Below are 12,219 nucleotides of genomic sequence, written 5' to 3'. Positions count from 1 at the left end.
CCCGGTATTTTTAAAATTAGCGGTCATCAGCGGCTTGTGAGCCGCTGATGACAGCTATTAATTTAAAGGGGACAGTCTGCTGAACAGTTCTACTATAAGCTGATGGTCGCTAAAGCGACCATCAGCTTATAGTAGAACTGTAAATGCCAGGTCCGTACGACGTACTGAGCTGGCCAGCTGGAAGCACTTTTGTAGCTCTGTACGACGTACGTCCTTGGCAGCGAAAGGGTTAAAGGCTTCAATAGAACATCTTGCTGTACACACAGCTCTCATACAGCTGAAGCACCTTCTCTTCTCTGGTCACCGCAGCAAACAGATATACCAAGCAATTCCAGATATGGTAGAGCATGTTGCTGGCTCTCCGTCCTTTCATGTGACATCACCGATTTATTGGCTGCTCAGGCACCCGGTGCTGTCACATAGCGGTGGGGAGGGAAGTCCTCGGCAATGTGTAAGTTCCAACTAGGAGCTTGTACTGTTGATTTCAAAAGTCCTACGTCAGGTTCTTCCTCACCACTAGCTTACAGAGAGTGTGTAGAAGGGTTTTCTCATTTAAACGTGGTAAAATTTTGTCACACAATGCCAACCTTGTAAGTTTGTGGAGTAAAAGGTCTTTGCAGAGAACTTATTAGTGCATTGCTACACACATATATATGAAATAATCCTGCTCACTAGAGGCTTGTATACGGTCTAATTTATATACTCTACCTTGGGGGTAGCCAAACTCCTGTCCTCCAGCTGTGGTGGAACTACAAATCCCATGTGGCATTGCAAGATTCTCACAGACATGACTCCTGGGGAGAGATGCATCATGGGATTTGTAGTTTCACCAGAGCTGGAGGGCCGGGGTTTAGCTACCCCTGCACTACCTTGACCTGAACAAGCAAAATCCACATCGCCACAATTTGGATACACAACCCAATTACTATTGGCCCTGTTTATTGGAGGCATAGCTCCTCTTGCCACCAAAAGCTGACCCAGTGCAGCTTTCTACCTTGTTCCCAACGTGCCTTTAGGGAAGCCGTTAGGAACAATGTACTCAATGGATGTATGTTTGCCTACGTCTGATACTTGCGCATGAAGAAAATGAGAAACTTGTCTTTAAATAAGACTCGTGCACGATGCAATCTTGCAGGTAGACCAGGTAAGTCGAGTCTCGGAAGATACCCGTTTCTGAGGCCAGAGTTCGGTCATGAGGGGAGGATGTATATCTGGGTTCTGTGGCAAAGGAGACATTACAGGTTCTCTTTCTTTGCCATCATGGGAAAGTTTCAATGCACGACATACTATCAAACGTTTTGATTCTTGCTTTGTTTTCAGTCATTACAGACTGCATTTCTCTTGTGTTTGACGTGTTGATTGGAAAGAGCAAAGTAGGCTGTTCTCGGGAAGTCCTCTTAGTGCTTGGAATAACCTGTCCCCGATGCATGCACAAAGGCCGGGTATTATGAATGTCGTTATATTTTTTCAGGTGCCTCTGATTACCGAACTTGAAACGGCAATGCACCAGCTGTTCAAACAGCGAGCTGCCCGCCTTGTCCAAAGACGACAAGATGATATTAAAGATGAATCTTCGGAGTTTTCGAGCCATTCAAGTCAGTCCATCTTGAAGGTTTTTATTATTCATTAAACAACCTTGTTAGTAAATTCCTTGAAATGTCTGTGTGCTTTAACCATTTCAGTGCCGGTCATATTGGTGCCTTCTGTGTTAACAAGCTGCTCATCACTGTTGCGGTGTGTCTTGATGGACACGTGCAATTGGGTGGGACTGTGATGTACATGCACGATCTTAAGCCTCGTATGTCCATGCATTATGTGTCAATTATTATTGTGTTAATTCAGTTTATTTATAGGTTGCCTCCACCTAAAATCAGTTTTCTAGTGTTTTGTAGGCAATGCTGCCTAATGGAATTACTACCAACTAATTATATCTCCGAAAATCCAGTGTTTAGATTGTGCTGCAGTAGTTTTGTCTCTCTCACTGCCACAAATCCATAAAAGAAGTTCAGCTATCGTTAAAGGACATCTTCTTAAGTCCTTTGTGGACCACCTTACTCCAGGTGAATTACCCGTGGGTATATACTTACCTGCTGCCTTGCTCCTGGGATCTTCACGGTATGGTCCTTCCTAGGCTCCACTGTGTGTGCATGCTGAGTTCCCCCTTCTTTCCTTTGGAGGTCCCTATACTCCAAGTGAAATGCTGGAATACAAGTATAGATTCATCTTCGGGATGAAGTTGGAACTGCTTTGTACATGTGCGTCAGGGATCGTCCAGTAGTGCTGAGCTTAGGCAGAGGGAATCCATTATTGTGGGGGTCCATAAAGGACAACTTACCTTGAGGAGAAGTTGTCCTTTAATCCATTGAGAATCCATGAAAGGAGCACAACACAATCTTTTGCTTTTGCAATGTTTTTTGCGAGAACTAAGAAATTTGATACATAGATAGATAGATATATATATCTATCTATCATCTCTAGAGCCCCTGATGCGGTTAGCCATTGAAGTGACACTAAACTCAAGTTAAGTCTTAAAAATACATTCAGGTACCTTAACTAATAACAAAAATGTATCTTACTTGTGTATCACTCACCTGAATTGGTGATGACACGTGGCTACTTTTGTTCCCCATGGTCCCTGTGTGTGTTGTAAAGTAGTCGCCACTCCAAGCTCGCTCCTGTGATGGACTACAATCTCAGTACAAATTAGTGAACTAAACATGAAATTGTAGTCAATCACAGGAGTGAGCTTGGTGCGGTGACTACTTTACAACACATACAGGGACCATGGGGAACAAAAGTAGCCACCGGTCAAGAAGGAAGGACAGTAGGGCTGCAACAACTAATCGACATAATCGATTATAATCGATTATTGAAAAAGTTGTCAACTTTTTCAATAATCGACTTCCGATCAGTTGGCCCTGTTCACGGCTCCACACACGCTGCACGCCGCACCTCCTCCCCACCTCACGCTCGCCGCTGCCAGACCTGCCCGACCGCATCCACGCTCTCTACGCCACACCTCCTCCCCGCCTCAAATTCACCGCCCGCCCACATCCACGATCGGCACAGGGACGCGGGGAGATGTAGTAAGGAGGAGCAGGTGTGGGGGGAGGAGCAGGTGTGGGGGGATGACAGCCGCCGATAGACAGGTCCGATCTCAGAAGCAAGTTGCTAGAAGACTGCTCAGGTAAGCCTGCACTTTCCCACACATGGTGCTCTATAATGTATTGCTGGGATTTGTATTCCTCTATAGCTGATGGTACATTGTGCTGTATATTATACATGGGAATACAAATCCCAGCAATACATTATACACTGTATGTATAATGTATTGCTGGGATTTGTTGTATTCCTCTATAGCTGGTGGTATTCTGCACTGCACTGTATAGAGGACTACAAATCAAGGAATAATACATTATACAGCGCAATGCAGAATACCACCAGCTATAGAGGACTACAAATCCCAGCAATAATACATTATACAGCGCAATGCAGAGTACCACCAGCTATAGAGGACTATAGCGGGAGGACTATACCGCCAGCTATAATGTACTATTGCTGGGATTTGTTGTATTCCTCTATAGCTGTTGATATTCTGCATTGCGCTGTATAATGTACTATTGCTGGGATTTGTAGTCCTCTATAGTCGGTGCCATTCTGCATTGATTGCTGTATAATTTTACACTTTCCTTTTCACTATATTGCACACCACACTATTTTTTATTTTTTACTTCCACCGCTCCAAGCTTGCTTCTGTGATGGAGTGCAATCTCAATACAAACTAGTAGTCCATCACTGGAGCCATTTTTTAAAATTGATTTTTATTGTTTATCCGATTAACCGATTAATCGAACTTAATAATCGGCTAACTAATCGATTTTGAAAATAATCGTTACCTGCAGCTCTAAAGGACAGTGTCATCACCAATTCAGAGATGATTTGAGTATCAACAGCCGAGTGATACACAAATAAGATACATTATTGTTAATAGATGCAGCACTTGAATGCATTAAGATTTAACTTCTGAGTTTAGTGTCACTTTAATCCATTTTTTTTTAGATTTGGCCTCTAAAATGTGTAATGAATTTGCAAAAGGAAACAGTTACCTGCATTTACCACTAGAGGGCAATTACAGATCAGTTTTTTACTGAATGCACTAAACTGGTTGATTTTGATTTTCCAATTGGGTGGTGTGAGTGAGTTTCTACCACTGCTATCTCCACTATGTTACTAAAAGAAAGCCCTGTGTGTTATTGGATAGTTTGTTTAAATATCTAGTGTTTCCTCCTCAAAGTGTATTTCCACTCCTTGCAGTGTAGTTGGAATGACACCTACTTTATACTTGTTACATGCTCTCATTCACATAGCATTACTTAAACATTGCAGCTTACCTTTTTTAGATGCTCTTTCTGCAAACTCCAGTCTGGGGAGGGAAGGGGGGGGGGGGTTGTCAATTATTGAACCCTGTCTGCACTGTGTTGGCAGATTTCATTATCACTTGTAAACCAGATGATTAGGACTGTCTGTCCTAACAAAGGGTTAAAGACCTGAAGACATTGTATGATAATGAGGGGGGAACTCAGTCCTTAGTTTTTCTATTAGGACACACGGGGGAATTTATCGAAACTGGAGCAGTTGCCCAGGGAAACCAATCTACAAACTGTGTGTGTGGTGGGGTGTTCTCAATTTCTACTGCAAGAGTTGAAATACACTTTAAAGGAGAACTCCAGGTAAAAATGTTATTAACCCTTGCATTGGGCCTACCCCTACACAGCAAGGGTTTAGTGCTTGTTTTTGCCTAGGGTCAAATATAAAAAGTTATACTCACCCCCAACCTCAGACCGGTCCCTGAAGCCTCTCTCCTGCTCCGCTGCATCAGTCTAAGGTCCCTGAGTCATCGTGTTCTATACACAGTAGAGGTGCACAGAAATGAAAATGTTAAAACCGAAATAAAAAAAATTGTCAGGTTAAAACCTAAAACTTTTTTTTATTTTAATTTTTTCAATATTTAATTTATTTTTAATAAACTTAATTTTTATTCATTTTTTATTAAATATTTTTTACTTTACTTTTAGGGGCTTCGGGGAAATATTAGGGGTCTGAAGAGACCCCTGATATTTCCCTTTTGAAAAAGAGATAGAGGACTCTGTCCATCTATTTTTCTGTATCTTCAGTTATCAATGAACAGGAATCCTTTGAGTGTTCCTGTTCATTCATAACATGTGGATATAGTGTGTTTACTTTAACTACAACTATGAATGAACAGGAGGTGATGAACACTCCCATTCATTTATAATTTGAGGATATAATAACCATACGATGTCCTCATCTTATGTACTAGCACTCACTGATCGCTGAGTGTTTGTACTTGCTCTCCTCTCTGACAGCTGTCACAGGAGGCTGAGCGAGCGGTGCAGGGAGGAGAGCTCAGCCTCCTGTGACAGCGCGGCCTGTCTCTGCCCACACACCGCTCTGCCGATCTGTGATAGGAGGCTGAGTGGTGCGGGAGGAGAGATGCCGGCCGCTCACAGCGCTCTCCTCCCGCAGTGCTCGGCCGGCTGTCACACTTTCTCTCCTCCCCGCTGGGACACAGAGCAGCGGCCAGCGGGGAGGAAAGAAACCTGGGATGCACCGCACTGATGTATCTGCAGGAAAATGGCACTTTCGGCATTATGCCAAGAGTGCCATTTTCGGCCGCTATGTTTCGGCCGATATATCGGTGCATCCCTAATACACAGCGTATAGAAAGAGGACACTGGGATATACCATCACTGCAGTGGAGAAGGAGACAGGCAGGAGGGAGTGCTGTCACAGCCAGCCGGCTTGCAGCATCTGGTGAGTTTAACTTTATTTTTTACCCTAGGCAAAAAGGAGCATTTAACCCTTGCAGGGGGGTATCCCCACTGCAAAGGCTAATACATTTTTTACCAGAGTTCTTTAAGCTGGTCAAACACTACATTCTACAATGTACAGGCCTACCTCTCTGGCTGCAAGTTGAATGGCTTGTTAAGGTAAGACTGCACAACTACACAGGAGTTGGTACATGTTAACGAAATTGCAATATATGTACCCGGATTTATTGTTTGTTATAAACGGTCAGTTGTGCAGTCGAGTGAAGTTATCTCAAAGCATGAGATGATTATCAGCCGATCACGGTGTCTAGAAGTACCTTTAAACCTCAGCAGACATTCCCGGCCAGGTCTTGGGTAACAAACCTAATTAGGTAGGTTGGCTTTTCCAAGGCAGTATCCATTGTGCATTGGAGATGGAGCCCGTGTTGTGGTTGTCTGCTGAGATCCATCTTCCACATGACTATTCCGGTGACCAGAGAGCTATGTTCTATGCAGACACCTGGCACCAGCCTTATTTTTAGGGCATAATATTTTGGTTAGGAAAGACTATCCAAGTATCTAGACATGTTAGATGTAAAACATGGCTGAGATATACTGTACATCTAGCTGGTCTCAATACCCAAGTCCCCAGCGTCATACCGGCCCAGCTACTGAAATCTCTGGGTATGACCTGTTGTAGTCAGTCTGTGATATTTTGTCTGAGCTCTCTGCAAATCTCTACCCTGGGGACATATGTTCCATTCCAATCATTATAAGTCATGTGAGGTGGTTATTATGTTCTATGGGTATGTAAACACATCTGTACTCCTGCATTCTGGTTAAGAAAAAAGTATTTGGTGGTGAGTTCATGACTTTAAGATGCATATTTTACAGATGGATTTATACTGTTTTTTATATATCTTGATTTCAAGAATGGTGCAGACTGGTGTAATAAAATTAATTTTAAAATATTGCTGCTTTGCCTCTGCAGTTGAAACTTTTGGTTTGCTAAATGTGCGTATTTATTTACAACAGAAAGCTCAAAAGTTCAGCTTCAGCTGTAATGTTTTTTTACATATTCGCTACCTGTACCCTGAGGTGACCCAGACTTGACTCGAAAGAGATTTTTCTGTCTGTCATGTATATGTACTTGTCTTGTCTCCTGTGTAACCGTTCCCCATGTGTTCGGTCCTTTGCTGTGCAATATTGCCCTATTCCTTTCACCTTGCAAAATTTTATTTAAATGTTTCAGGATTTGAGCTGAAAGTGGGGTATTGTGCTATTATATCAGCTACAGCTCCTTACTTTGTCACACAGGATCTCATACACTGCTCATTTCGGATCCCTTTTCAGTATATGCTCTAAGCAGCTAGTGCTTACCTTCCCCAAAGTCCTCCCTGCTAGCAGCATCCAATGATCTGTTCAGTGAAAATACCCTGTAGTCCAAGGTGTTGGGCAACCCAGGCTCTCCTCCTGCCTCACCAAAATGTAGCTGATCATGTCTTTGTGGCTATTTACAAAACCATTTATTCAGGAGAGGGGGTAGCGTGTTTAGCTCTGTTTCTCAGAACATCAAGGGAGGCTCTGACAGCGGATCAGGATGCCGTTAAGTTTCCTGCAGCTTGCATCCCCTCCAGAAAAGCACACTTGTTACTTTCTCTATTGTAGTCAAAGCATGGTTTAATTTAAGGACAAGTGTAATGTGAAAAAGCTTAAATGGCCGCTATACCCTTTGTACAGTTAGCCTCTAAATGACCCTCTATGACCTGTTGCCTCCATCCCTGAAGACTTATACTTGCCTGTCTTTATTCCTCCAAGTTCCTTACTGTGTGGCCTGCTGAGATCTGCTGCTTCTGTAGAATTCTTCCGGGTCAGGCTCTTTTTGGTCTGAAAACCAGTTTATTTCTGTGGAGAGGACTGACCATAGAAATGGATGGGAAGAGCCCAGCCGGTAGGTTCTGCAGCCGCTGTGCAGCTCCCAGCGGGACTGCCCAGTGCCATTCTCTGAGGTTGGAGGACAGGTAAGTAGAATATTTTGGGAGGCTGGTGTGGTGGGGGTCATTTAAAGAATTACTGTTCTATGCGTAATGGTTTGCACGTACAGTATATGTACAGGTAGAGAGTACAGTAACTCTTTCCCAAGAAAAGAGCAGCATGGAGACCGTATAAAGAAGCAAAAGGTGTCCTACAGCTGAATGTTCAGTTATATCCAACTTTTATCATTCAAATATGTGAAGCGGCGCTATCACCAAACAAAGCAAACCAATAATGTGTGCAAAAACCGAATATGACCATGAATAATACTTCTGTGGATAAAATATTCCAATTCAATCTTCTAATCAACTCCTTGTGTGAATCAAAGGTGTGAAAAAGTCTCAAAAGTGACTAGTAAGGGCTTGTTCACACCGAATCCGGTGCCTTCCAGAGCAGTAGCTGCTGGAACACAACTCAATTCCTCACAAAACTTCCCCCTGCATTCTGGGGCCGGAGGGGGCGTGGTGGTGCATTGAATTCAATGGCACCGCTTCCACGCCCCCTGCCCGTCCTTAGTGCGATCAGACGTGTGGCAAAACTTTACCTGCGTTCCGTTACACTGCAAACGTAAAAAATGCTGCTTGCTCTATTTTTTACGTGTGCAGTAGAACGGAACGCAGGCAAAGTTTTGCCACGCGTCAGATCGCACTGCGGGGGACGTGGAATCGGTGCCATTGAATTCAATGCACCGCCACACCCCCTCCGGCCCCAGACCGCAGGGGGAAGTTTTGTGAGGGATTGCAGTGCATTCCGGCAGCTACCGCTCTGGGACGCACGGCATTTGGTGTGAACAAGCCCTAAAGTAACAAATATCCTGTTTCAGTGTGTTAACCACGTTATTGAGACAAAAATGTCCTCTGTAGATAAAAAATATAACCAATTTTACTAAAATATCATCACGGTCAGCAGGATATATCTAAAACCAATTCAAATCAGATTGTAACAAATCACTCTTTAAAATGGCCACACGTGTAATGAAAAAGACTTTGTTTATCTCTTGTAGCGCATTGATATGTACTTTTCTAGCCAGCCACCTTGAAAACTGCAGATTTTTTCTAGCTGTCTGGCTAAAAAAAAAAAATAACTACAAATTTCAGAAGTGCGAGCTGAAATTCACAAGCGAGAGTCAAAACAAAGCGTTTGTAGGTTTACTGGAGCAGATAATTACTGCTGTGCTGTCTGTTCAGATACCACACAGTGTTCGGGAATATATTTGTTATGTATGAAATGTATGTTAGTAAAAAAAAAAAAGAAGAGATTACGTATGTAGAGATGTTCACCGATCAGCCATAATATGACCACTGACGGATGATTGATTGACATTGATTATCTGGTTACAATGGTACCTGGAAGTGGGTGGGATATTATTATGCAGCAAGTGAACATTTTGTCCCTGAAGTTGATGTGTTGGAAGCAGACAAAAAGGACAAATGTAAGGATTTGAGTGACTTTGACAAGGCCAGATTGTGATGTCTGGATGACTGGGTCAGAGCAACTCCAAAACTGCAGCTCTTGTAGGATGTTCTCAGTCTGCAATGGTCAGGACTAGGGATGTTCAGATGCCAAGTACGGTACTCAGTACAAGAACAAATACTTTTCACACTTCTAGACTAGAAAAAAAATTCAAAAGTTAGGAGGCAGCTTTCATTTTTAAGTAGTGCACGGAGCTCCCGGGATTTGTGCATCCCTGTTTTAATGTATCTTTTTTTTTTTTTTTTTTAAATATATACAGTATTAGGGATGCATCTATACCATTTTTTCAATGGTATAGCTGGTAAGTACTTACAGATACAAGTACGGATACATTTTTGTTTAGTGTTATGTGACAGTTTTTCTAAAACAATACAGACTAATGATTTCAGGACAGTGGTTGAGCCCCAGAGCCCGATCCCAGCTACAACCACTGCAACCCTGGTAGTTCTCATAAAAATACCAAGTATCTGCACTGGTATCTGAACATCCCTAGTCAGGACCAAAAAGTCTACCAAAAGTAGTCCAAGGAAAGAAAACCAACGACGGAAATGGGTTGCCAAGGCTCATTGATGCACTTGGGGAATGAAGGCTGGTCCATGTAGTCCAATCCAATAGAAGCTCAAATGGCTTGGTGCCAGATAGCACAGCATAGCTTTAGAGGTCTAGTGGAGGCCATGCCTCAAATGGGTCAGGGATGTTTTACATGCTCAAACTCCTGAAGTGGCCACTCCTGCTGATCCACTAGCTTTTTATGAGACATGAGGGGTTGGAAGTCTGTGTTGGGTTGCAATGAGTAGCACTGCCCATACCTTGGCTGGAGATTATGGATTGGAGCTGCCCTGGGTAAACAATGGGACTCATGCAGGCTGGGCAGTTGTAATCCGTCTTCCTCCTTCGAAGCGCTATTCCAATATTTATAGCAATTTGCTGTAAATTATTTTACTAATTAAGTCAATGCAAGTCACATTTCTTTCAGGGGATTTATATGTTAATTTGTTTTGCAGCTCTGCAGTATTTTATGTGATTCCCCAAATGTTTCAAGCACTTAAATGTTGCATTACCTTTCTTCATCCCATGTATAATTGTTCTCATATTGTTGTATGCATTGCAGTCAGTGATTCTATTAAGATGTACATGATGTTGCTGCTTTCTACCTATAATAAAAACTGGTGTTACACAATGAATGCAGGTTAGGGGACAATGTGAAAAATAACATAAGTGGTGTAGTGCAATGTTAACTTTCTACCTTCCTTTTTTAACCTTTTAAAAATAATTGCTGACAGAAAAAACATATAAACAGCGCTCTCGGATGGGCAACAAATTAGCTTAGAGGCGTGTGTGCAGCCCTGGAAAACAGGAGGAGAACCTGTGGATTGTAAATATTCAAAAGACCAAGAAAGGGCGCAGAGAACACTGGCTAGTTAACAAAGTAGTGATGAAAAACTGAAGGTGGTGGCACTTACGTGTGATTGCCTGGATCTGGAGATGGGCATACCGGCCGCCCATCTCCAGATCCTGGCAATCACACGTAAGTGCCACCACCTTCAGTTTTTCATCACTACTTTGTTAACTAGCCAGTGTTCTCTGCGCACTTTCTTGGTCTTTTGAATACAAATAATTGCTGACTTCTTAATTTAAGAGCCCTGTCACCGGACCATTTCAGCAGAAACCTTCCCATAGTATATGTAACAGATTCTATGCATGTTATTTGCCTGTAACGACCTCCCTTGTATAGACATCTAAAAGTCTTCTGCTGGATGCTGCCATCTTGGATACGATGTCAGCAGCCCCAGCAGATTTGGCTCTCCCTCAGGTGACCATCTATAATAGTCCCCTTTGCTCCTCCCCCAGCTAATAATTAAAAGGTTATTAAGGGAGGTGTGGAGGAGCTGGGCCATCACAGAGACTGATTAGACCTCCCCCAGAAGACAAGGGTCTGATGTGCTAGGGAGTTGACTAGTCACTTTTTCTTGTGCAGGTAAATAAAGCATCATTTATGGAATGGAAAAGCACTGCAAGTAGCCATTGTTCACACTTTATTTTTCTATGTTGCCTTCAATTTTTTTGGGTGATTTTGATGACAGGGTCTCTTTAAGAAGAAACTATGTTGATATTCTGGTCTTTTGGGGCAACATGTTGGGTTTGTAAATGTTTTCTGATTTAAATGTCTGCAAATACAATTTATAAACCATTAAAGCCTGCTGTGTGTATAGAACTTTATTTTGAATGTGGACTTCACAGTTCCAGGGGCTGAGAGTCTTACAAAACATGGCTTGTTACCTTGTATTTCACAGAACTTCTGGCATAGACATTAGACAAGATTTAGTGATTGATAAATTAAGAAGTCCAGTAACGTGTCTGATTGATGGTTTCTATTGTGTGAATTCACAGGTAAAGCTGTCATGGCACCAAATCTCGACTCTTTTGGGCGAGATCGAGTATCTTACCAAGAACACGCAAAGCAGAGGAGGATAGCTGAGAGAGAAGCCAGAAGGTATAGTATCTATAATGAAAAACAAAAATATATTGCAGCTCACCAGCCTGCAGATGATGGGCCTGCATTAGTTTTCTTTTTCTTCAATTACACCCATAAATATCACATTCATATCCCAGGGTGGTTACACTCCTCCACTGTATCTAAGGAAGGAGTCATAGTTATCATGGTTGGACAAACATGTCTGCCTTTGTTTATCCCCTTTACATTTGGGGTGATGTGATTAATGTTTTACACTTTTATTTTAAAATTGTATTTGCTTGCAGTTTATCTTACAGGAAGTGGCAAGGAAACTGAATTTCCAACAAGATCAATAGGGTATAGCCCGTACTTGCTGAAAAAATTTAATTTTTGTGTTCACCGTAAAATCCATTTTTTGCAGCCCAC

The 12,219-nt window shown here is 42.5% G+C and overlaps 1 protein-coding gene across 1 annotated transcript in view; it reads left to right on the top strand.

The window, feature by feature from the left end:
- The window catches only part of PAXBP1 (PAX3 and PAX7 binding protein 1), a 38,355-nt gene that overhangs the window by 15,255 nt on the left and 10,881 nt on the right, over positions 1 to 12,219 (top strand). The window contains exons 8-9 of the mRNA XM_018565011.1: positions 1,472 to 1,595; positions 11,730 to 11,832. Of these exons, the coding sequence (XP_018420513.1) occupies positions 1,472 to 1,595; positions 11,730 to 11,832 (227 nt within the window). The remainder of the gene's footprint in view (positions 1 to 1,471; positions 1,596 to 11,729; positions 11,833 to 12,219) is intronic.

This window comes from Nanorana parkeri, unplaced genomic scaffold (genome assembly GCF_000935625.1).
Source record: "Nanorana parkeri isolate BGI_ZX_2015 unplaced genomic scaffold, ASM93562v1 scaffold805, whole genome shotgun sequence".
NCBI lineage: Eukaryota > Metazoa > Chordata > Amphibia > Anura > Dicroglossidae > Nanorana > Nanorana parkeri.
The sequence above is the reverse complement of the archived record's forward strand: the minus strand, read 5'-3'. Positions and strand labels throughout refer to the sequence as shown.